Below are 25,234 nucleotides of genomic sequence, written 5' to 3' on the forward strand. Positions count from 1 at the left end.
CGCGCCCTGCGCGAGAATTCCCGCCGGCCGCCAGGGGGCGCCATCGCCGCTCCCGTTTCCCGCCAAAAGCGGCCCTGAGGGGAGGGGGCGGGGCCAGCGCGGAAAGGGGCGGGACAAACAGAGAAAGAGGCGGGGCCGCACCGGAGGGGGCGGGGCCAACCGGAGGGCCTGGTTTTACCGGGGGCGGCCGCCGGAAGTTGAGCGGGCCCCGGTGGAAGTGACGTAGGGGAGCTGAGGGGGTGCGAACGGGGAGGGAAAGCGGCCAAAAGGGACGGAAAACGGCGAAAAGTGACGGAAAACGGTTCAGAGGGCCCGGAACGGCGGCGGGAAGCGGCGAACGGCAACGGGGGAGAACCGAGCGCGCCCGGAACGGCGGCGGACGGCGACCGGAACCGGAAAGCGCCGAGCACGAGCGGAAAGCGCCGATCGGTAGCGGAAAAACCCGGACACTGACGGAAAGCTGCGAGCCCGCGCGGAAAAACCCGAGCGAGGCCGAAAATCATCGATCATTAGCGGAAAAACCCGAGCGGTGACGGAAAAACCCGAAGCGCGGCGGAAAGGCGCCGAAGCTGAGGCGGAAAGCGCCGAGCGAGGGCCGAGCGGCGCCGGAAGTGGCCGAGCGCGGCCGGAAGTGGCCGAGCGCAGCCGAGCGCGGCCTGAGCGCGGCCCGGAGAGGAGCGGGAGGCAGCGGCGGCTCCGTGAGGGCTCCGTGAGGGCTCCGTGAGGGCTCCCCGAGGGCTCCCCCAGGGCTCCGCCGCCGCCGCCATGTCCGACTTCGACGAGTTCGAGCGGCAGCTGAACGAGAACAAGCAAGGTACCGGCCCCGCCCCCCCCCGCGCCTCACGGGGCGACCCCGGTGTGAGGGGGGGGGGAGGGGGAGGGGAGCGCTCCCCTCACGGACAGGCCACGCCCCCCGCCCCGCCCCCACGCGATTTTGGGGGGGTTCCCCTCGGTTCTGACCCCCCCCCCCCCTCAATTTGGGGTACCCCAAATTTTGACCCCTCCTCAATTTCCCTCTTCGGGACCCCCTCCCCAATTTTGGGGTCTCGTTCATTTTTTGCCCCCCCCCTCAATTTGGGGTTCCGTTTTGTGGCCGCCCCCCCCCCTCAATTTGGGGTCCCCCCCATTTTTTATTTATCCCCCCTCAATTTGGGGTCCCCCCCCCCAAATTTGGGGTCCCTCTTCATGCCCCCCCCTCCCCCCAATTTGGGGTCCCCCCGGTTTTCACCCCCAAATTTGGGGGGGGGTCGCGGTGTCCCCGTTTTGTTTTTGGGGGGGGTTGGGGTCTCCTCATGGGCAGGGTCGGGGCCCCCCATTTTGGGGGGGTTTGGGTGATTTTGGGGGGATTTTGGGTCATTTTGGGGGGATTTTGGGGCTTATTTAGGGAGGATTTTGGGGTTATTTTGGGGGGGACTTTGGGGTGATTTTGGGGGAAATTTGGGGGGATTTTGGGGGGGATTTCAGAGTTATTTAGGGGAAAATTTGGGTTAATTTTGGGGGGGATTTCAGAGTTATTTAGGGGGAAATTTGGGGTTATTTTGGGGGGGATTTCAGGGGATTTCAGAGTTATTTAGGGGGGTTTTTGGAGTTATTTTGGAGGAATTTGGGAGTTAATTTTGGGGAATTTGGGAGTTAATTTTGGGGGGAATTTAGGGTTATTTAGGGGGGATTTTGAGAAGATTTTGGGGGGAATTTGGGGTGATTTTGGGGGGGATTTCAGAGTTATTTAGGGGGATTTTTGGGGTTATTTTGGAGGAATTTGGAGTTAATTTTGGGGGGAATTTAGGGTTATTTAGGGGGGATTTTGAGAAAATTTTGGGGTTATTTAGGGGGGATTTTGGGTTTATGTTGGGGGGAATTTGGGGTGATTTTGGGGGGGGATTTCAGAGTTATTTAGGGAGATTTTTGGGGTTATTTTGGGGTAGGTTGGGAGTTAGTTTTGGAGGGAATTTGGGGTTGTCTTGGAGGTGATTTTGGGGTTAATTTTGGAGGATTTTGAGGTGATTTGGGGGGATTTGGGGTGATTTTGGGGTTTTTGGGCTTTTTGCTGTCTTTTCAGTTCTTTAAAATTTTTTTTTGGTTTTTTTTTTTTTTTGTTTTGTGGTTTTTTGGGTTTTTTTTTGGTTTTTTTGGGTTTTTTACCCCCTTGACCCCTTGACGAGGAGAACCAAGGGATTCAGGGTAATTTTAGGGCTCTGTTTTTGATTTTTTTGGGAATTTTCTCAGAGTTTTTGTGTTTTGTCTCTTTTTAAAAATTATTTTTAGCATTCTTTTTGCCCTTTTTTGTATTTTTTGGGGTTTTTTTGACCTCCCTAACCCCCTCCCCAGAGTGTGACAAAGAAAATCTGGATTCATGGTTGTTTCAGAACTCTATTTTTGGGGTTTTTTGGGCTTTTTTAAAAATTTTCTGAGTTTATTTTTGTGCTTTTTGAGTTTTTTTTTATTTCGGGGGATCTTTTTTGCCCTTTTTAAATTTTTTTTGGTTTTTTTTTTAATTTTTTAACCCCTTCCCTAAAGTATGACAAGAACTGCTGGGTTCAGGGTCATCCAGGGCTTTGATTTCTGTTTTTTTTTTAATTTTCTGGGTTTATTTTGTGCTTTTCCAGCTATTTTATAATTTTCTGGGCTTCTTTTTGCCCTTTTTTTGCTTTTTTTTTGGTTTTTTGACCTTTTTAATTCTCTCCTCAGAGCATGACAAGAAGAACTGGGTGGTTTGGGGTCATTCCAGGGCTCTGATTTCTGGGGTTTTTTTCATTTTCTGGGTTTACTTTGTGCTTTTTTGAGCTACTTTATAATTTTTTGGGATTCTTTTTGCCCTTTATAAAATTTTTTGGGTTTTTTTGACATTTTTAACTCTCTCTGCAGAGTGTGACAAGGAGAACTGGGGGATTCACGGTTATTTTGGAGCTCTGCTTTTGGGTTTTTTTTTTTTTATTTTTCTGGGTTTGTTTTGTGCTTTTCGAGCTACTTTATAACTTTTTGGGGGTTCTTTTTGTCCTTTCTTTATTTTTGGGGTTTTTTTGACATTTTTAATTCTCTCCCCAGAGCGTGACAAGGACACCCAGTGGGGTTCGGGGGTCATTCCAGGGCTCTGATTTCTTATTTTTTTTGGGATTTTCTGGGTTTATTTTGTGCTTTTTGAGCTATTTTATAATTTCTTGAGGTTCTTTTTGCCTTTTTTTGTCATTTTTTTGGTTTTTTTGACCTTTTTAATTCTCTCCCCAGAGCGCGACAAGGAGACCCAGTGGGTTCGGGGTCATTCCAGGGCTCTGAATTCTGATTTTTTTGGGATTTTCTGGCTTTACTTTGTGCTTTTCCAGCTATTTTATAATGTTCAGGGTTCTTTTTGCCCTTCCTTTTCATTTTTTTGGTTTTTTTGACATTTTTAACTCTCTCCCCAGAGCGTGACAAGGAGACCCAGTGGGTTCGGGGTCATTCCAGGGCTCTGATTTCTGATTTTTTTTTGACTTTCTGGGCTTACTTTGTGCTTTTCGAGCTACTTTATAATTTTTCGGGGTTCTTTTTGCCCTTTTTTGTCATCTTTTGGTTTTTCTGACCTCTTTAACCCCGTCCCCAGAGCGCGACAAGGAGACCTGGGTGGTTTGGGGTTATTTCTGCCCTCTGGTTTTGGGTTTTTGGGGATTTTTTCAGGGTCTTTGTGGGTTTTTTTTCAGTCGGTTTCAAATTTTCGGGGTTCTTTTTGCCCTTTTTAAATCGTTTTGGGTGTTTGTGACCCCTGTAACGCCGTCCCCAGAGCGCGACAAGGAGAACCGGCACCGCAAGCGCTCCCACAGCCGCTCCCGCAGCCGCGACCGCAAACGGCGCAGCCGCTCCCGGGAGCGCCGCAACCGCGACCAGCGCAGCGTCTCCAGGGACCGCCGGCGCCGCAGGTACCAAAGGGACATTGGGGACACCTTGGGGACAGTGGGGACACACCTAGGGACACATCTGGGACATTGGGGACAGCCCCGGGGCAGTGGGGACAGCCGCTCCCGGGAGCGCCGCAACCGCGACCAGCGCAGCGTCTGCAGGGACCGCCGGCGCCGCAGGTACCAAAGGGACAGCCTGGGGACATTGGGGACATTGGGGACACCTTGGGGACAGTGGGGACACAGCTAGGGACAGGCTGGGACTGCCCTGGGGCAGTGGGGACACTGGTACAGCCCCACAACCGCGACCAGCGCAGCGTCTCCAGGGACCGCCGGCGCCGCAGGTACCAAAGGGACACCTTGGGGACATTGGGGACACCTTGGGGACAGTGGGGACAGGCTGGGACAGCCCTGGGGCAGTGGGACACACTGGGCACACACTGGGCACAGCCGCTCCCGGGAGCGCCGCAACCGCGACCAGCGCAGCGTCTGCAGGGACCGCCGGCGCCGCAGGTACAGCCTGGGGACATTGGGGACATTGGGGACACCTTGGGGACATTGGGGACACAGCTAGGGACAGTGGGACACACTGGGCGCAGCCGCTCCCGGGAGCGCCGCAACCGCGACCAGCGCAGCGTCTGCAGGGACCGCCGGCGCCGCAGGTACAGCCTGGGGACATTGGGGACATCATTGGGGACATTGGGGACAGTGGGGACACACCTAGGGACAGGCTGGGACTGCCCCGGGGCAGCCCCGGGGCAGTGGGGACACTGGTACAGCCCCACAACCGCGACCAGCGCAGCGTCTCCAGGGACCGCCGGCGCCACAGGTACCAAAGGGACAGCCTGGGGACATTGGGGACATTGGGGACACCTTGGGGACAGTGGGGACACAGCTAGGGACAGGCTGGGACTGCCCTGGGGCAGTGGGGACACGGGGACAGCCCCACAACCGCGACCAGCGCAGCGTCTCCAGGGACCGCCGGCGCCGCAGGTACAGCCTGGGGACATTGGGGACATTGGGGACAGCCCTGGGGCAGTGGGTACAGCCTGGGGACAGCCTGGGGACATTGGGGACACAGCTAGGTACACATCTGGGACATTGGGGACAGCCCCGGGGCAGTGGGACACACTGGGGACACGGGGACAGCCCCACAACCGCGACCAGCGCAGCGTCTGCAGGGACCGCCGGCGCCACAGGTACAGCCTGGGGACATTGGGGACACCTTGGGGACATTGGGGACACACCTAGGGACACATCTGGGACATTGGGGACAGCCCCGGGGCAGTGGGGACACGGGGACAGCCCCACAACCGCGACCAGCGCAGGTACCACAGGGACATTGGGGACACTTTGGGGCCAGTGGGGACACTGAGGACAGTCTAGAGATGTATTGGGGACCTTGGGGACACCTTAGGGACACCTTGGGGACAGTCTGGGGAGCAGTCTAAGGACGTATGGGGGACATTGGAGACACATTGGGGACAGTCTGGGGACAGTCGAGAGACACCATGAGGACATTGGGGACACTTTGGGGACATTGGGGACAGTCTGGGGACAGTCTAAGGATACACTGGGGACATTGAGGACAGTCTGGAGGCAGCACTGGGGACATTGGGGACACTTTGGGGACACTTTGGGGACTTTGGTGACACTTTGGGGACTTTGGGGACACTTTGGGGACATTGGGGACACCTTGGGTCATTGAAGACACCTTGGGGACATTGAGGGACCTCAGGGACACCTTGGGGACACCTTGGGGACAGTCTAGGGACAATCTTGGGGGGATTGGGGACACCCTCAGGACATTGAGGACACCTTGGGGACATTGACGACATCTTTGGGTCATTCAGGGACATTGGGGTCACTTTGGGGACACTTTGGGGACATTGAGGGACATCAGGGACACTTTAGGGACTTTGAGGACACTTTGGGGACATTCAGGGACATTGGAGACACCTTGGGGACACCTTGGGGACACTTTGGGGACACCTTGGGGACACTCTGGGGACACTTTGGGGACACTTTGGGGACACCTTGGGGACACCTTGGGGACACTTTGGGGACACTCTGGGGACACTTTGGGGACCCTTTGGGGACACTTTGGGGACACTTTGGGGACACTCTGGGGACACTTTGGGGACACCTTGGGGACACTTTGGGGACACCTTGGGGACACTTTGGGGACACTTTGGGGACACCTTGGGGACACCTTGGGGACACCTTGGGGACACTTTGGGGACACCTTGGGGACACCTTGGGGACACTTTGGGGACACCTTGGGGACACTTTGGGGACACCTTGGGGACACCTTGGGGACACCTTGGGGACACTTTGGGGACACCTTGGGGACACCTTGGGGACACCTTGGGGACACCTTGGGGACACTTTGGGGACACCTTGGGGACACCTTGGGGACACTTTGGGGACACCTTGGGGACACTTTGGGGACACCTTGGGGACACCTTGGGGACACTTTGGGGACACTTTGGGGACACCTTGGGGACACTTTGGGGACACTTTGGGGACACCTTGGGGACACTTTGGGGACACTTTGGGGACACTTTGGGGACACTTTGGGGACACTTTGGGGGTGGCAGCCCTTCTGACATCGCCCCTCCCCCACAGGTCACCCCTGAGCCTCTCGGGACCCCTGAGGTGAGGCCGGGATTGGGGGGATTCTGGGGGATTTTGGGGTTTTGGGGGGGATTTTCAGAATTTTGGGGAATTTTTGGGGGGATTTTGGGGATTTTTGGTGAGTTTTTGGGGGGATTTTTGGAATTTTGGGGGGTTTTCAGAATTTTGGGGGGATTTTTAGATTTTTTTTGGGGGATTTTGGGGAATTTTCTGGGGGATTTTGGGTATTTTTGGGGGAGATTTTGGGGTGTTTTTCGGGGTTTTTGGGGATGTTTTGGGGCATTTTTGGGGGAATTTTTTTTTGGTTTGGGAGTGGTTTTTGGGGAAGTTTTTAGGGATTTTTTTGATTTTTTTTGAAGCGTTTTTTGGGGGTTTTATGGGGGATTTTTTTGGTTTTCCTGGAGTTTTTTTTGGGGGTGTTTTGGGGCATTTTGGGGGGGATTTTTTGGAATATTTTGGGGGTGTTTTTGGGGTTTTTTGGGGCATTTTAGGTTTTTTTGGAGGGGATTTTTTGGTGTTTTTGGGAGTTTTTGGGGTTTTTTTAATGTATTTTTGGGGTGTTTCCGGGGTGTTTTTGGGGATTTTTGGGGGATTTTTTTGGGGTGGTTTTTTTGGTGTTTTTGGGGCATTTTAGAGTTTTTTTTGGGGGTATTTTTGGTGGTGGTTTTTTGGGGTGTTTTGGGGAATTTTGGGGGGTTTTTTGGGGTTTTTTGGGGTTTTTTGGGTGTTTTCAGGGTGTTTTGGGGTGGTTTTTTTTTTTTGGGATATTTTCAGGGTGTTTTGGTTTTTTTTTTTTCTTTGGGGGTGTTTTTAGAGATTTTGGGGGAATTTTTTGGGGTTTTTTGGGGGGATTTTTTTGGCTTTTTTGGGATATTTTCAGGGTGGTTTGGGTGTGTTTTGGGGTTTTTTTTTTGTTTTTTTGGGAGTGTTTTTTGGGGGAATTTTTTGGGTTTTTTTGGGGGGATTTTTTTGGCTTTTTTGGGATATTTTCAGGGTGTTTTGGGGGATTTTTTGGGGGTGTTTTGGGGTATTTTAGGGGTGTTTTGGGGGGATTTTTCTGTATTTCTGGTCTGTTTTGGGGTGCTGGGGGCTGGGCCGTGCAGCCCCCTCCCCAACCCCCCCCGCCCCCCCCAGCCGCTCCCCCCCGGCACGAGAAGAAAAAGAAAATCCGGAAATACTGGGACGTGCCCCCCCCCCGGCTTCGAGCACATCACCCCCATGCAGTACAAGGCCATGCAGGGTGAGACCCCTCCCCAAATTCACCGGGACCCCCCCGAACCCGCTGGGAACCCCCAAACCCCCCCAGACCCACAGGGACCCCCCCAGACCCACAGGGACCCCCCCAAACCCCCCCGGCTTCGAGCACATCACCCCCATGCAGTACAAGGCCATGCAGGGTGAGACCCCTCCCCAAATTCACCCAGGGACCCCCCCGAACCCACCCAGGAACCCCCATAGCCCCTTCTGGAGACCCCAAATCTCCCCAAATCCATTCCAATCCCCCTCAAACCCTCTCAGGATCCCTCCGAATCCCCCCAGAACCCACCCGTGACCCCTCCTAGAGACCCCAAATCCCCTCAAACCACCCCAAATCCCCTCAGGACCCCATATAACCCCCCAGAACCCACCCACAACCCCTCCTAGAGACCCCAAATCCCCCCAAACCCCCTCAGGACCCCCTCAGGACCCCCCAAACCCCCTCAGGACCCCCCAAACCCCCCCAGGACCCCCCAAACCCCTGTAACCCCCCATTTCCCCCCCAGCGGCGGGGCAGATCCCGGCCACGGCGCTGCTGCCCACCGTGACCCCCCTGGGACCCCCCATAACCCCTTCTAAAGACCCCAAACCCCCTGAAATCCACCCCAAACCCCCTCAGGACCCCCTGAGGACCCCCCAAACCCCCCCAGGACCCCCCCTAACCCCCCATTTCCCCCCCCAGCGGCGGGGCAGATCCCGGCCATGGTGCTGCTGCCCACCATGACCCCCCTGGGACCCCCCATAACCCCTTCTAAAGACCCCAAACCCCCTGAAATCCACCCCAAACCCCCTCAGGACCCCCTGAGGACCCCCAAAGCCCCCCTAACCCCCCGTTCCCCCCCCAGCGGCGGGGCAGATCCCGGCCACGGCGCTGCTGCCCACCATGACCCCGGACGGGCTGGCGGTGACGCCCACGCCGGTGCCCGTGGTCGGCAGCCAGATGACGCGGCAGGCGCGGCGCCTCTACGTGGGCAACATCCCCTTCGGCATCACCGAGGTGCTGGGACATGCTTTTGGGGGGAATTTGGGGTTTTTAGGGATTTATTTGGGTGTTTTGGGGTTTATTTGGGGTTTTTATGTGTTTATTTGGGGTTTTTATGGTGTTGTCTGCGGCGCCTCTACGTGGGCAACATCCCCTTCGGCATCACCGAGGTGCTGGGACCAGATTTGGGGTGGTTTGGGGTTTTTAGGGAATTATTTGGGGTTTATTTGGGGTTATTTGGGGTTTTTAGGGGGTTATTTGGGGTTTTTAGGGGGTTATTTGGGGTTTTTAGGGAGTTATTTGGGGTTGTTTGGGGGTTGTTTGCGATGCCTCTACGTGGGCAACATCCCCTTCGGCATCACCGAGGTGCTGGGACACGCTTTTGGGGGGAAACTGGGCTGTTTTGGGGTTTTTAGGGAATTATTTTGGGTTTTTTGGGGTTTTTAGGGGGTTATTAGGGGTTTTTAGGGAGTTGTTTGGGGTTGTCTGCAGTGCCTCTACGTGGGCAACATCCCCTTGGGGCATCACCGAGGTGCTGGGAGAGACTTCTGGGGGAATTTCTGGGGATTTTGGGGTTTATTTGGGGTTTTTAGGGGTTTATTTATGGTTTTTGGGAGGTTATCTGGGGTTTTTTAGGAGGTTATTTGGGGTTTTTAGGGGGTTTTTATGGTGTTGTTTGCGGCGCCTCTACGTGGGCAACATCCCCCTTGGGCATCACCGAGGTGCTGGGACCAGATTTGGGGGAAATTTGGGGTTTTTTAGGGATTTATTTAGGGTTTTTGGGAGGTTATTTGGGGATTTTAGGGGGTTATTTGGGGATTTTAGGGGGTTATTTGGGATTTTTAGGGAGTTATTTGGGGTTATTGGGGGTTGTCTGCAGTGCCTCTACGTGGACAACATCCCCCTTGGGCATCACCGAGGTGCTGGGACACGCTTTTGGGGGGGAAATTGGAGTTTTTAGGGAATTATTTGGGGTTTTTAAGGGTTATTTGGGGTTTTTAGGGATTTTTTGGGGGTTTTTAGGGGATTATTTGGGGTGTTTTGGGGGTTGTTTGCGATGCCTCTACGTGGGCAACATCCCCTTCGGCATCACCGAGGTGCTGGGACGGGCTTTTGGGGGGAAACTGGGCTGTTTTGGGGTTTTTAGGGAATTATTTTGGGTTTTTTGGGGGTTTTTAGGGGGTTATTAGGGGTTTTTAGGGAGTTGTTTGGGGTTGTCTGCAGTGCCTCTACGTGGGCAACATCCCCTTGGGCATCACCGAGGTGCTGGGAGAGACTTCTGGGGGAATTTCTGGGGATTTTGGGGTTTATTTGGGGTTTTTAGGGGATTATTTGTGGTTTTTGGGAGGTTATCTGGGGTTTTTAGGAGGTTATTTGGGGTTTTTAGGGGGTTTTTATGGTGTTGTTTGCGGCGCCTCTACGTGGGCAACGTCCCCTTGGGCATCACCGAGGTGCTGGGACCAGATTTGGGGGGAAATTGGGGTTTTTAGGGATTTATTTGGGGTTTTTAGGGGGTTATTTGGGGATTTTAGGGGGTTATTTGGGGTTATTTGGGGGTTTATTTGGGGTTATTTGGGGTTTTTATGGGTTTATTTGGGGTTTTTGGGGGTTGTTTGCGATGCCTCTATGTGGGCAACATCCCCTTCGGCATCACCGAGGTGCTGGGACACGCTTTTGGGGGGAATTTGGGGTTTTTAGGGATTTATTTGGGGTTTTTGGGAGGTTATTTGGGGTTTTTAGGGAATTATTTGGGTTTATTTGGGGTTTATTTGGGTGTTGTCTGCGGCGCCTCTACGTGGGCAACATCCCTTCGGCATCACCGAGGTGCTGGGACCAGATTTGGGGGGGGAAATTGGGGTTTTTAGGGATTTATTGGGTTTTTGGGAGGTTATTTGGGGTTTTTAGGGATTTTCTGGGGGTTTTTATGGGTTTATTTGGGGTTATTGGGGGTTGTTTGCTACACCTCTACGTGGGCAACATCCCCTTGGGCATCACCGAGGTGCTGGGACCAGATTTGGGGGGAATTTGGGGTGGTTTGGGGTTATTTGGGGTTTTTAGGGGGTTATTTAGTGATTTTAGGGGGTTATTTGGGGTTTTTTTTGGGGTTTTTAGGGGGTTATTAGGGGTTTTTAGGGAGTTGTTTGGGGTTGTCTGCGGCGGCCTCTACGTGGGCAACATCCCCTTGGGCATCACCGAGGTGCTGGGACACAGATTTGGGGGGAATTTGGGGTGGTTTGGGGTTTTTAGGGGGTTATTGGGTGTTTTTAAGGGGTTATTTGGGGTTTTTAGGGAGTTATTTGGGGGCTTTTTGGGGTATTTAGGGAGTATTTGGGGATTTTAGGGGATTATTTAGGATTTTTAGGAGGTTATTTGGGGTTTTAGGGAGTTATTTGGGGTTTTTAGGAGGTTATTTGGGGTTATTTGTAGTTTTTAGGGAGCTATTTGGGGTTTTTAGGGATTTTTTTTGAGGGCTATTTGGGGTATTTAGGGAGTATTTGGGGTTTTATGAGGTTATTTGGGATTTTTAGGAGGTTATTTGGGGTTTTAGGGATTTATTTTGAGTTTTTGGGGGGTTATTTGGGGTTTTTAGGGGATTATTTGGATTTCTAGGGATTTTTAGGGAGTTATTTGGGGTTATTTTGACTTTTTAAGGAGTTATTTGAGCTTTTTAGGAGTTTTTAGGGAGTTATTTGGAGTTATTTGGATTTTTTGGGGCTTATTTGCAGTTTTGGGGCACTACAGGCTTCTGGGGGAGTCTTTTTTTTTGTTCTTTTTTTTTTTTTTTTTTGTTTTTCTATTTAATTATGTTTTTCCTGGTTTTTTTTTAATTGAGTTCTACATTTCCTATGTTTTTTTTTACCAATTCAATTTTATTTTTCCTTTATTTTCCCTCACCTTATCCTCTGATTTACTTTAATTTTTAATTTTTTATTTATCATTTATGCTTATATTCGTTTTATTGTAATTATTATTCCTATTTTTTTCTTTTTATTCCCCTTCTCCCACCTTTCACCTTTCCCAATTTTAATTTTCCTCCCCAATTTTAACTTTCCTCCCCCATTTTTTGATACCCCCCCTTCCACAGCCCCCAAACTCATTTTTCCTCCCCAAATTTGGGGATTTTTACCCAAAATCTGATTTTTTTACCCAAAATCTGATTTTTTTACCCAAAATTTGATATTTTTTATTCCTTAGGAGACGATGATGGATTTTTTTCCCTCCTGGAATTTGTGGATTTTTTACCCAAAATCTGATTTTTTACCCAAATCTGATTTTTTACCCCAAATCTGATTTTTTTCTCCCCCAGGAGGCGATGATGGATTTTTTCCTCCCTGATTTGGGAATTTTTAACCCAAAATCTGATTTTTTTAACCAAAATTTGATATTTTTTATTCCTCAGGAGACAATAATGGATATTTTCCTCCCTGAATTTGGGGATTTTTTATCCAAAATCTGATTTTTTTTTTCTCCCCCAGGAGGCGATGATGGATTTTTTCCTCCTGAATTTGGGGTTTTTTTGACCCAAAATCTGATTTTTTACCTAAAATCTGATATTTTTTACCCAAAATCTAATATTTTTTATTCTTTAGGAGGCGATGATGGATTTTTTCGTCCCTGAATTTGTGGATTTTTTACCCCAAATCTGATTTTTTTTGCCTCCCAGGAGGCCATGATGGATTTTTTCCTCCCCGAATTTGGGGTTTTTTTACCCAAAATGTGATTTTTTACCCAAAACGTGATTTTTTTACCAAAAATGTGATTTTTTCTCCCTTTTAGGAGGCGATGATGGATTTTTTTCCTCCCCGAATTTGGGGTTTTTACCCAAAATGTGATTTTTTACCAAAAATGTGATTTTTTCTCCCTTTTAGGAGGCGATGATGGATTTTTTCCTCCCCGAATTTGGGGTTTTTTACCCAAAACGTGATTTTTACCCAAAACGTGATTTTTTACCCAAAATGTGATTTTTTTTCTCCCTCAAGAGGCGATGATGGATTTTTTCCTCCCCTAATTTGTGGATTTTTTACCCCAAATCTGATTTTTTTTTTGCCTCCCAGGAGGCGATGATGGATTTTTTCCTCCCCGAATTTGGGGTTTTTTACCCAAAATGTGATTTTTTACCCAAAATGTGATTTTTTACCCAAAATGTGATTTTTTCTCCTTTAGGAGGCGATGATGGATTTTTTCAACGCCCAGATGCGGCTGGGGGGGCTCACCCAGGCCCCCGGGAACCCCCGTGCTGGCCGTGCAGATCAACCAGGACAAGAACTTCGCCTTCCTCGAGGTGCCGGGGGGGTTTGGGGGGAATTCGGGGGATTTTGGGAAATTGGGGGGATTTGGGGGAGTTTGGGGGAAATTCAAAGGATTTGGGGGGAATTTCGGGGGAATTGGGGGGAATTCCTGGGAGGTCGGGGGGGTTTGGGGGGAATTTTGGGTTCCCTTACCTGATGTTGGGGTTCCCAGCCCCATTTCTGACCCGATTTTTTTGTGGTTTTCCCCATTTCTGACCTGATGTTTTTTTATTTTTCCCCATTTCTGACCCGATTTTTTTGTGGTTTTCCCATTTCTCACCTGATGTTTTTTATTTTTCCCCATTTCTGACCGGATTTTTTGTGTTTTCCCCGTTTTTCACCCAATATGGCTGTTTTCCCCTGTTTCTGACCCGATTTTGGCTGTTTTCTCCCCGTTTCTGACCGGATTTTTTGAATTTTCCCCCAATTTTGGCTGTTTTCCCCGTTTCTGACCGGATTTTTTGTATTTTCCCCCAATTTTGGCTGGTTTCCCCCGTTTCTGACCCGATTTTGGCTGTTTTCCCCCATTTCTGACCTGATTTTGGGCATATTTCCCCATTTCTGACCCAATTTTGGCTGTTTCCCCATTTCTGACTGGATTTTTTGTATTTTCCCCCAATTTTGGCTGTTTTTCCCCCATTTCTGACCGGATTTTCTGTATTTTCCCAATTTTGGCTGTTTCCCCCGTTTCTGACGGGATTTTCCTGTTGCCCCAGTTCCGCTCGGTGGACGAGACGACGCAGGCCATGGCCTTCGACGGCATCATCTTCCAGGGCCAGTCGCTGAAGATCCGGCGGCCCCACGACTACCAGGCCCCTGCCCGGCATGTCCGAGAACCCCTCGGTCTACGTGCCCGGTGAGACCCCCAAAACCCCTGAAATCACCCCAAAAATATCCCTGAAATCACCCCAAAAATACCCCTGAAATCACCCCAAAAATATCCCTGAAATCACCCCAAAAATACCGCTGAAATCAGCCCAAAATCAGCCCCCCAGCCCCTGCCCGGCATGTCCGAGAACCCCTCGGTCTACGTGCCCAGTGAGACCCCAAAATACACCGAAATCACCCCAAAAATACCCCTGAAATCACCCCAAAAATACCACTGAAATCACCCCAAAATCAGCCCCCCAGCCCCTGCCCGGCATGTCCGAGAACCCCTCGGTCTACGTGCCCGGTGAGACCCCAAAATACCCCGAAATCACCCCAAAAATATCCCTGAAATCACCCCAAAAATACCCCTGAAATCACCCCAAAAATACCACTGAAATCACCCCAAAATCAGCCCCCCAGCCCCTGCCCGGCATGTCCGAGAACCCCTCGGTCTACGTGCCTGGTGAGACCCCCAAAAACCCCCTGAAATCACCCCAAAAATACCCCTGAAATCACCCCAAAAATACCCCTGAAATCACCCCAAAAACTCCCAAAAAAAATATCCCTGAAATTCCCTGAAATCACCCAAAATCAGCCCCCCAGCCCCTGCACGGCATGTCCGAGAACCCTCGGTCTGCATGCCTGGTGAGACCCCCAAAATCAACCCAAATCCCCCGAAAAATATCCCTGAAATCAGCCCAAAAACTCCCCAAAAACACCCCAAAAATACCCCCAAAATCAGCCCAAAATCAGCCCAAAATCAGCCCCCCAGCCCCTGCCCGGCATGTCCGAGAACCCCTCGGTCTACGTGCCTGGTGAGACCCCCAAAAACCCCTGAAATCACCCCAAAAATATCCCTGAAATCACCCCAAAAACTCCCCAAAAATATCCCTGAAATTCCCTGAAATCACCCCAAAATCACCCCAAAATCAGCCCAAAATCAGCCCCCCAGCCCCTGCCCGGCATGTCCGAGAACCCCTCGGTCTACGTGCCCGGTGAGACCCCAAAATACCCCGAAATCACCCCAAAAATATCCGTGAAATTCCCTGAAATCACCCCAAAATCACCCCAAAATAGCCCCAAAATCACCCTAACATCATCCCCAAAATCTGACAAAATTCTCCTGAAAATGCCCCAAAATCCCCTGAAATTCCCTGAAAGTGCCCCAGAAATACCTGGGAAATCGCCCCTGAAATCACCCCAAAAACACCCCTGAAATTATCCCGAAAAATACCCCTGGGGTCATCCCCAAAATCCCCCAGAAATCCCCCAGAAAATGCCCCAAAATCACCCCAAAAATTCTGTGAAATTCCACCAAAAATCCTCCTGAAATTCCCCTGAAAATCCACCAAAAATTCCCAAAAAATCCCCCAAAAAATTCCCCAAAAATCCCACTAAAACTCCCTAAAAATCCCCCCAAAAATTCCGTAAAATCCCCCAAAAATCAGGGACACTCCCAAGTTCTGGAGGGGAGGGTTGGGGGATTTTGGGGTTTCCTGGTGGGATTTTGGGAATCCAGGTGGGATTTTGGGGGTTCCAGGTGGGATTTTTGGGATTTCAGGTGGGAATTTTGGGTTTCCAGGTGAATTTTGGGGTTTCAGGTGGGAATTTTGGGGTTCCAGGTGGAATTTTGGGGTTTCAGGTGGGAATTTTGGGGTTCCAGGTGGGATTTTGGGGGGATTTTTTGGGGTTTCCAGGTGGGATTTTGGGATTCCAGGTGGGAGTTTGGGTTTCCAGGTGGAATTTTGGGACTCCAGGTGGGATTTTTTGGGATTCCAGGTAGAATTTTGGGGGTTCCAGGTGGGAATTTGGGTTTTCAGGTGGAATTTTGGTGTTTCCAGGTGGAATTTTGGGGGGATTTTTGGGGTTTCCAGGTGGGATTTTGGGATTCCAGGTGGGAATTTTGGAGTTTCCTGATGGAATTTTGGGGTTTCCAGGTGGGATTTGGGGTTTCTAGTTGGGAATTTTGGAGTTTCCCGATGGAATTTTTTGGTTTCCAGGTGGGATTTTGGGATTCCAGGTGGGAATTTGGGGTTTCCAGGTGGAATTTTGGGACTCCAGGTGGGATTTTTTGGGATTCCAGGTAGAATTTTGGGGGTTCCAGGTGGGAATTTTTGGTTTCCAGGTGGGATTTTGGGGATTGCAGGTGGGATTTTTTGGGATTCCAGGCGGGAATTTTTGGTTTCCAGGTGGAATTTTGTGTTTCCAGGTGAGAATTTGGGATTTTTTTGCCTTTTCCAGGTGTGGTGTCCACGGTGGTCCCGGACTCCGCCCACAAACTCTTCATTGGGGGGCCTCCCCAATTACCTGAACGATGACCAGGTGAGGGGGAGACCCCAAAAACTCCCAAAAAACACCCCAAAAACACCCCAAAACACCCCAAAACACCCCAAAAACACCCAAAAAAACCCCTCAAATACACCCCAAAAACACCCCAAAAATCCCATTCCTTACTTTGGGAAAGAGACCCCAAAATCCCCCCAAAAATCCCATTCCTTAAATTGGGGAAGAGACCCCAAAATTCCCAAAAGTCCCCCCAAAAAATCCCATTCCTTAAATCCGAGGAGGAGACCCCAAAATCCTCCAAAAAAACCCAAAAATCCCATCCTGGAAATTGGGATAGAGACCCAAAAATCCCCCCAAAAAATCGACCCCAGGCTGGGATTTTGGGGGTTTTGGGAGGGGTTTCCTGTTTCTGGGGGGGAATTTCCAAATTCCAGAGGGGTTCCCCAATTCCTGGGGGGGTTCCCAGACCCCAAAGTCCCCCAAAATCCCCCAAAATCCCCCCAAAATCCCCCAAACTGAGCTGAAGTCAGCACCGGGAGCAGGACGGGGTCACCTGGGACCCCCGGGGTGTTTTGGGGAGGGGGATTTCTCATTTTGGGGGGGAATTCCCAAATTCCAGGGTGATTCCCAATTCCAGAGGGGTTCCCCAATTCCAGGGGGGTTCCCAGACCCCAAAATCCCCCCAAATTCCCCCAAATCCCCCCAAAATCGCCCAAACTGAGCTGAAATCACCACAGGGTCACTTGGGCCCCCCGGGGTGTTTTGGGGAGGGGGATCCCCAGTCCCAGAGGGCAATTCCCAAATTCCAGAGGGGTTCCCCAATTCCAGGGGTTTTCCCCCAATTCCTGGGGGGTTCCCCAGACCCCAAAATCCCACCCAAAATTGGCCCAAAATCCCCCAAATCGAGCTGAAATCAGCACAGGGTCGCCTGGGCCCCCCGGCGTGTTTTGGGGAGGGGGATCCCGGGTCCCTGGGGCCGTTCCCAAATTCCAGGGGGTTCCCCAATTCCAGGGGGGGTTCCCAGACCCCAAAGTCCCCCCAAATTCCCCCAAATCCCCCCAAAATTCCCCAAACTGAGCTGAAACCAGCACCGGGAGCAGGACGGGGTCAGTTGGGACCCCCGGGGTGTTTTGGGGAGGGGGATCCCCAATCCCAGAGGGCAATTCCCAAATTCCAGAGGGGTTCCCCAATTCCAGGGGGTTCCCCAATTCCAGGGGGGGTTCCCAGACCCCAAAGTCCCCCCAAAATCCCCCCAAAATCCCCCAAAATCCCCCAAACTGAGCTGAGATCAGCACCGGGAGCAGGACGGGGTCAGTTGGGTCCCCCAAAGTTTTTTGGGGAGGGGGATCCCCAATCCCTGGGGCCACTCCCAAATTCCAGGGGGGGGTTCCCCAAGTCCAGGGGTGTTCCCCAATTCCAGGGAAGCCCCAGACCCCAAAATTCCCCAAACTGAGCTGAGATCAGCACCGGGAGCAGGACGGGGTCAGTTGGGACCCCCGGGGTGTTTTGGGGAGGGGGATCCCCAATCCCAGAGGGCAATTCCCAAATTCCAGAGGGGTTCCCCCAATTCCAGGGGTTTTCCCCAATTCCTGGGGGGTTCCCAGACCCCCAAAATCCCCCCAAATCCCCCCAAAATCCCCCCAAATCTCCCCAAAATCCCCCCAGATTCCCCCAAACTGAGCTGAGATCAGCACCGGGAGCAGGACGGGGGTCGCCTGGGCCCCCCGGGGTGTTTTGGGGAGGGGGATCCCCAGTCCCTGGGGCCACTCCCAAATTCCAGAGGGGTTCCCCAATTCCAGGGGGGGTTCCCAGACCCCAAAATCCCCCCAAAATTCCCCCAAATCCCCCCAAAATCGCCCAAACTGAGCTGAAATCACCACAGGGTCACTTGGGCCCCCCGGGGTGTTTTGGGGAGGGGGATCCCCAGTCCCTGGGGCCGTTCCCAAATTCCAGAGGGGGTTCCCCAATTCCAGGGGTTTTCCCCCAATTCCTGGGGGGGTTCCCAGACCCCAAAATCCCCCCAAATTCCCCCAAATCCCCCCAAAAATTGCCCAAAACCGAGCTGAGATCAGCACCGGGAGCAGGACGGGGTCAGTTGGGACCCCCCGGGGTGTTTTGGGGAGGGGGATCCCCAATCCCAGAGGGCAATTCCCCAAATTCCAGAGGGGTTCCCCAATTCCGGGGGGGTTTCCCAGACCCCAAAATCCCCCCAAAATCCCCCAAATCCCCCCAAAATCCCCCCAAATTCCCCCAAATCCCCCCAAAATCCCCAAACTGAGCTGAGATCAGCACGGGGAGCAGGACAGGGTCAGTTCGGACCCCCGGGGTGTTTTGGGGAGGGGGATCCCCAGTCCCTGGGGCCACTCCCAAATTCCAGAGGGGTTCCCAGACCCCAAAATCCCCCCAAATTCCCCCAAATCCCCCCAAAATCCCCCCAAATTCCCCAAAATCCCCCCAAGTTCCCCAAACTGTGCTGAAATCACCACAGGGTCGCCTGGGCCCCCCCGGGGTGTTTTGGGGAGGGGGATCCCGGCTCCCCGGGGCTGTTGCCGGGTTTGGGGGGCTGGGCTGCCCCCCGAGCCCCCCGTGCCCCCTCCCTCCCCAGGTGAAGGAGCTGCTGACGTCCTTCGGGCCCCTCAAGGCCTTCAACCTGGTCAAGGACAGCGCCACGGGGCTGAGCAAGGGCTACGCCTTCTGCGAGTACGTGGACATCAACGTCACCGACCAGGTACCAAAAGTGGCCAAAAATGGCCCAAAAACTGCCCAGAAACGGGGCAAAAACTGGGCAAAAACTGCCCAGAAATCCACCCCAAACTGCCCCAAATCAGCGAGTACGGGGACATCAACGTCACCGACCAGGTACCCAGAGTGCCCTAAAACTGCCCAAAAACTGCCCAAAATCTGCCCAAAAAACTGCCCAAAAAACTGGGGCAAAAACTGCCCAAAAAACTGCCCAGAAATCCACCCCAAACTGGCCCAAATCAGCGCCACCCCAAACTGGCCCAAATCAGCGAGTACGGGGACATCAACGTCACCGACCAGGTACCAAAAGTGGCCAAAACTGCCCCAAAAACTGCCCAAAAATGGCCAAAAAACTGCCCAGAAAACTGGGCAAACACTGCCCAGAAATCCACCCCAAAGTGCCCCAAATCAGCGAGTACGGGGACATCAACGTCACCCGACCAGGTACCAAAAATGGCCAAAACTGCCCAAAAATGGCCAAAAAACTGCTGGGAAACGGGGCAAAAACTGCCCAAAAAACTGGGCAAAAACTGCCCAAAAAACTGGGCAAAATCGGCCCAAAAACCTGGGCAAAAACTGCCCAGAAATCCACCCCAAAGTGCCCCAAATCAGCGAGTACGGGGACATCAACGTCACCGACCAGGTACCAAAACTGCCCGAAAATGGCCCAAAATCTGCCCAAAAAACTGCCCAGAAACGGGGCAAAAACTGCCCAAAAAACTGCTGGGAAACGGGCCAAAAATGGGCCAAAAATCCACACAAAACAAACCAAAATCAGCGAGTACGGGGACATCAACGTCACCGACCAGGTACCCAGAGTGCCCAAAAACTGCCCAAAAACTGCCCGGAAACGGGGCAAAAACTGGGCAAAATCTGCCCAGAAATCCACCCCAAACTGCCCCAAATCAGCGAGTACGGGGACATCAACGTCACCGACCAGGTACCAAAACTGCCCGAAAATGGCCCAAAATCTGCCCAGAAACGGGGCAAAAACTGGGCAAAATCTGCTCAAAAACAGGGCAAAAAACTGCCCAGAAATCCACCCCAAACTGCCCCAAATCTGCGAGTACGTGGACATCAACGTCACCGACCAGGTACCCAGAGTGCCCCTAAAACTGCCCCAAAATCTGCCCAAAAAACTGCCCAGAAACAGGGCAAAAACTGGGCAAAAACTGCCCGGAAACAGGGCAAAAATCCACCCCAAAGTGCCCCAAATCAGTGAGTACGGGGACATCAACGTCACCGACCAGGTACCAAAAATGGCCAAAACTGCCCAAAAAACTGCCCAAAATCTGCCCAAAAAACTGCCCAGAAACAGGGCAAAAAACTGCCCAGAAATCCACCCCAAACTGCCCCAAATCAGTGAGTACGGGGACATCAACGTCACCGACCAGGTACCAAAAGTGGCCAAAATCTGCCCAAAAATGGCCAAAAAACTGCCCAAAAACTGCCCAAAAAACTGCTGGGAAACGGGCCCAAAAACTGGCCAAAATAACAACCCCAAAGTGCCCCAAATCAGCGAGTACGGAGACATCAACGTCACCGACCAGGTACCAAAAATAGCCAAAAACTGCCCCAAAATCTGCCCAGAAACTGGGTAAAAACTGCCCAAAATCTGCCCAAAAAACTGCCCAGAATCTGCCCAAAATCTGCCCAGAAACTGCCCAAAAAAATGCCAAAAACTGCCCAAAATCCGCCTGAATCAGCACAAAATCCACCCAACACTGCCCCAAAACCCCAGAATTTTCCCCCAAACCCACCCCTGCTGGGGTCCCCGGGGGTCGCAGCCCCCCCAGATTTGGGGAGGGGGTCCTGAGCCCCCCCAGAATTTGGGGAGGGGTCCCTGATGCCGTGTCCCCCCTGAAAATGCCCCAGATATCCCAAAAAATGCCCCCAAAATCCCAGAATTTCCCCCCATTTCTGCCTCAAATCGACCCCTGCTGGGGTCCCCGGGGGTCTGCAGCCCCCCCGGATTTGGGGAGGGGGTCCCGAGCTCCCCCCAGAATTTGGGGAGGGGTCTGTGATGCTGTGTCCCCCCTGAAAATGCCCCAGATATCCCAAAAAATGCCCAAAAATCCCAGAATTTCTACCCATTTCTGCCTCAAATCGACCCCTGCTGGGGTCCCCGGGGGTCTGAAGCCCCCCCAGATTTGGGGAGGGGGTCCCGAGCTCCCCCCCCGAATTTGGGGAGGGGTCTCTGACGCCGTGTCCCCCCCTGAAAAAGCTCCAAAAATGCCCCAAAATCCCAGAATTTCCCCCCAAACTCCCCCCTGCTGGGGTCCCCGGGGGTCTGAAGCCCCCCAGATTTGGGGAGGGGGTCTCCATCCCCCCCCCCCGAATTTGGGGAGGGGTCCCTGACGCCGCGTCCCCCCTGAAAATGCCCCAAATCCCCCCCAAAATGCCCCAAAATCCCAGAATTTCCCCCCAAACTCCCCCCTGGTGGGGTCCCCGGGGGTCTGAAGCCCCCCCAGATTTGGGGAGGGGGGTCCCGACCCCCCCCCCCGAATTTGGGGAGGGGTCTGTGACGCCGCGTCCCCCCAGGCCATCGCGGGGCTCAACGGGATGCAGCTCGGGGACAAGAAGCTGCTGGTGCAGAGGGCGAGCGTGGGGGCCAAGAACGCCACCCTGGTGAGTCAGAGCCCCCTCCCCAAATCCTGCCCGGGGACCCCCTCCCCAAATCTGGGGGGGGGTGTGGGGGTTCCCTCCCCAAATCGGGGGGGTCTAGGGGTCATTTTCCCCCATTTTTTCTCCTGGTTTTCCCCAATTTTTCCCGTTTTTCTTCCCCATTTTTCCCCGTTTTCCCCCATTTTCCCCATTTTTATCCCATTTTTCTCATTTTCCCCCAATTTCCCCCATTTAACCCCATTTCCCCCCCATTTAACCCCATTTTTATCCCAATTTTCCCCGTTTTCCCCCCAATTTCCCCCATTTTCCTGCATTTTTTCCCCATTTAACCCCATTTAACCCCAATTTTCCTGCATTTTTCCCCATTTAATTCCCATTTTTTCCCCATTTTTCCCCATTTTATACCATTTAATTCCAATTTTTCTCACTTTTCCCCCATTTTATACCATTTTATTCCATTTTCCCCTATTTCCCCCCCATTTTATACCATTTAATTCCATTTTTCCCCATTTTTCCCCATTTTATACCATTTAACTCCAATTTTTCTCATTTTTTCCCCCATTTCCCCCCATTTTATCCCATTTAATTCTATTTTTGTCCCATTTTATTCCATTTTCCCCCCATTGTCCCCCATTTTATACCATTTAATCCTGTTTTTCCCCATTTTTCCCCATTTTATACCATTTAACTCCAATTTTTCTCATTTTTTTCCCATTTCCCCCCATTTTCCTGCATTTTTCCCCCATTTAACCCCAATTTTCCTGCATTTTTCCCCATTTAATCCCAATTTTTCTCCAATTTCCCCCATTTTCCCCCCGTTTTCCTGCATTTTTCCCCATTTAACCCCATTTTACCCCCATTTTCCCCCCCATTTCCCCCATTTTATCCCATTTAATCCCGTTTTTTCCCCATTTTCCCCCATTTTATACCATTTAACTCCAATTTTTCCCATTTCCCCCCGTTTTCCTGCATTTTTTCCCCCATTTAACCCCATTTCACCCCCCATTTTTCCCCCCATATTTCCCCCATTTTATCCCATTTAATCCCGTTTTTCCCCATTTTCCCCCATTTTATATCATTTAACTCCAATTTTTCCCATTTTTTTCCCATTTTCCCCCATTTTCCTGCATTTTTTCCCCATTTCCCCCCATTTCCCCCCATTTCCCCCCATTTTATCCCATTTAATCCCGTTTTTCCCCATTTTTCCCCATTTTATACCATTTAACTCCAATTTTTCCCATTTCCCCCCATATTTCCCCCATTTTTCCCCATTTAACCCCATTTTACCCCCATTTTTCCCCCCATTTTATCCCATTTAATCCCATTTTTTCCCCATTTTCTCCCCATTTTCCTGCATTTTTCCCCCATTTAACCCCAACTTTCCTGCATTTTTCCCCATTTAATCCCAATTTTTTTCAATTTTTCTCATTTTTATCCCCATTTTCCCCCATTTTCCCCATTTCCCCCCCATTTTTCCCCCATATTTTATACCATTTAACTCCAATTTTTCCCATTTTCCCCCATTTTATACCATTTAATTCCATTTTTTCCCCATTTCCCCCCATTTTATCCCATTTAATCCCGTTTTTTCCCCATTTTCCCCCATTTTATACCATTTAACTCCAATTTTTCTCATTTTTTTCCCATTTTTCTCCATTTCCCCCCCATTTTCCCCCCCATTTCCCCCCATTTTATACCATTTAATTCCATTTTTTCCCCATTTCCCCCCATTTTGTACCATTTAACTCCAATTTTTCTCATTTCCCCCATTTTATCCCATTTAATTCTATTTTTGTCCCATTTTATTCCATTTTCCCCCCATTTCCCCCCATTTTCCCCCCCATTTCCCCCATTTTATACCATTTAATCCCATTTTTTCCCCATTTTTCCCCATTTAATTCCATTTTTTTTCCCATTTCCCCCCATTTTCCCCCCCCATTTTCCCCCCATTTCCCCCCATTTTATCCCATTTAATCCCATTTTTCCCCATTTTTCCCCATTTTATACCATTTAACTCCAATTTTTCTCTTTTTTTTTCCCATTTTTTCCCCATTTTTCCCCCATTTTTATACCATTTAACTCCAATTTCCCCCATTTTCCCCCCGTTTTCCTGCATTTTTCCCCATTTTTCCCCATTTCCCCCCATTTTTCCCCCCATTTCCCCCATTTTATACCATTTAATCCCATTTTTTCCCCATTTTTCCCCATTTTATACCATTTAACTCCAATTTTTCTCATTTTTTTTCCCATTTTTTCCCCATTTTTTCCCCATTTTATACCATTTAACTCCAATTTTTCTCATTTTTTTTCCCATTTTTTCCCCATTTTTTCCCCATTTTATACCATTTAACTCCAATTTTTCTCATTTTTTTTCCCATTTTTTCCCCATTTTTCCCCATTTTATACCATTTAACTCCAATTTTTCTCATTTTTTTTCCCATTTTTTCCCCATTTTTTCCCCATTTTATACCATTTAACTCCAATTTTTCCCATTTTTTTCCCATTTTCCCCCATTTTCCCGCCATTTTCCTGCATTTTTCCCCATTTTCCCCCCCATTTCCCCCATTTTATACCATTTAATCCCATTTTTTCCCCATTTTTCCCCATTTAATTCCATTTTTTTCTCATTTTATACCATTTTCCCCCCCATTTTCCCCCCATTTCCCCCCATTTTATCCCATTTAATCCCGTTTTTTCCCCATTTTCCCCCATTTTATACCATTTAACTCCAATTTTTCTCATTTTTTTTCCCATTTTTTCCCCATTTTCCCCCCATTTTATACCTTTTAACTCCAATTTTTCCCATTTTCCCCCATTTTCCCCCGTTTTCCTGCATTTTTCCCCATTTAACCCCATTTTACCCCCCATTTTTCCCCCCATTTCCCCCATTTTATTTCATTTAATCCCATTTTTTCCCCATTTTCCCCCATTTTCTCCCCATTTTCCTGCATTTTTCCCCCATTTAACCCCAATTTTCCTGCATTTTTCCCCATTTAATCCCAATTTTTTTCAATTTTTCTCATTTTTATCCCCATTTTCCCCCCGTTTTCCCCGCCGTGTTTCAGAGCACGATCAACCAGACGCCGGTGACGCTGCAGGTGCCGGGGCTGATGAGCTCGCAGGTGCAGATGGGCGGGCACCCCACCGAGGTGCTGTGCCTGCTCAACATGGTGCTGCCCGAGGAGCTGCTGGACGACGAGGAGTACGACGAGATCGTCGAGGACGTGCGCGACGAGTGCGGCAAGTACGGCACCGTCAAGTCCATCGAGATCCCGCGGCCCGTCGACGGCGTCGAGGTGCCGGGCTGTGGCAAGGTGAGAGACCCAAAAAATGGGGAGATATCAGCTCACCTGAGTGCCCAGGTGTGCCCAGGTGTGCTGGGAACGGGCAGGATGGGGATAGAAATGGGGCTGGGCACCGTCAAGTCCATCGAGATCCCGTGGCCCGTCGACGGAGTGGAGGTGCCGGGCTGTGGCAAGGTGAGAAACCTGAAATATCAGCTCACCTGAGTGCCCAGGTGTGCTCAGGTGTGCCCAGGTGTGCTCAGGTGTGCTGGGAATGGGGTGAGAGGGGACCGTGGATGGTGTGGAGGTGCCGGGGTGCGGCAAGGTGAGACATGGGAGTTATGGACTCACCTGTGTGCCCAGGTGTGCCCAGGTGTGCTGGGAACGGGCTGG

The 25,234-nt window shown here is 51.0% G+C and overlaps 1 protein-coding gene across 1 annotated transcript; it reads left to right on the forward strand.

Moving 5' to 3' along the window:
- Nucleotides 1-225: 225 nt before the first annotated feature.
- On the forward strand, nucleotides 226-25,086 carry U2AF2 (U2 small nuclear RNA auxiliary factor 2). Its single transcript, XM_064406129.1, is given in 14 exon segments — nucleotides 226-814; nucleotides 3,755-3,890; nucleotides 7,642-7,693; nucleotides 7,695-7,746; nucleotides 8,609-8,760; nucleotides 12,910-12,975; nucleotides 12,977-13,027; nucleotides 13,751-13,846; nucleotides 14,166-14,208; nucleotides 16,146-16,192; nucleotides 16,194-16,226; nucleotides 18,796-18,918; nucleotides 21,474-21,560; nucleotides 24,623-25,086. Coding segments are annotated over 14 exon segments (1,431 nt in total). The 5' UTR covers nucleotides 226-765; the 3' UTR covers nucleotides 25,067-25,086.
- Nucleotides 25,087-25,234: the final 148 nt, after the last annotated feature.

This window comes from Passer domesticus, unplaced genomic scaffold, assembly GCF_036417665.1.
Source record: "Passer domesticus isolate bPasDom1 unplaced genomic scaffold, bPasDom1.hap1 HAP1_SCAFFOLD_139, whole genome shotgun sequence".
In the NCBI taxonomy this organism is placed as follows: Eukaryota; Metazoa; Chordata; class Aves; order Passeriformes; family Passeridae; genus Passer; species Passer domesticus.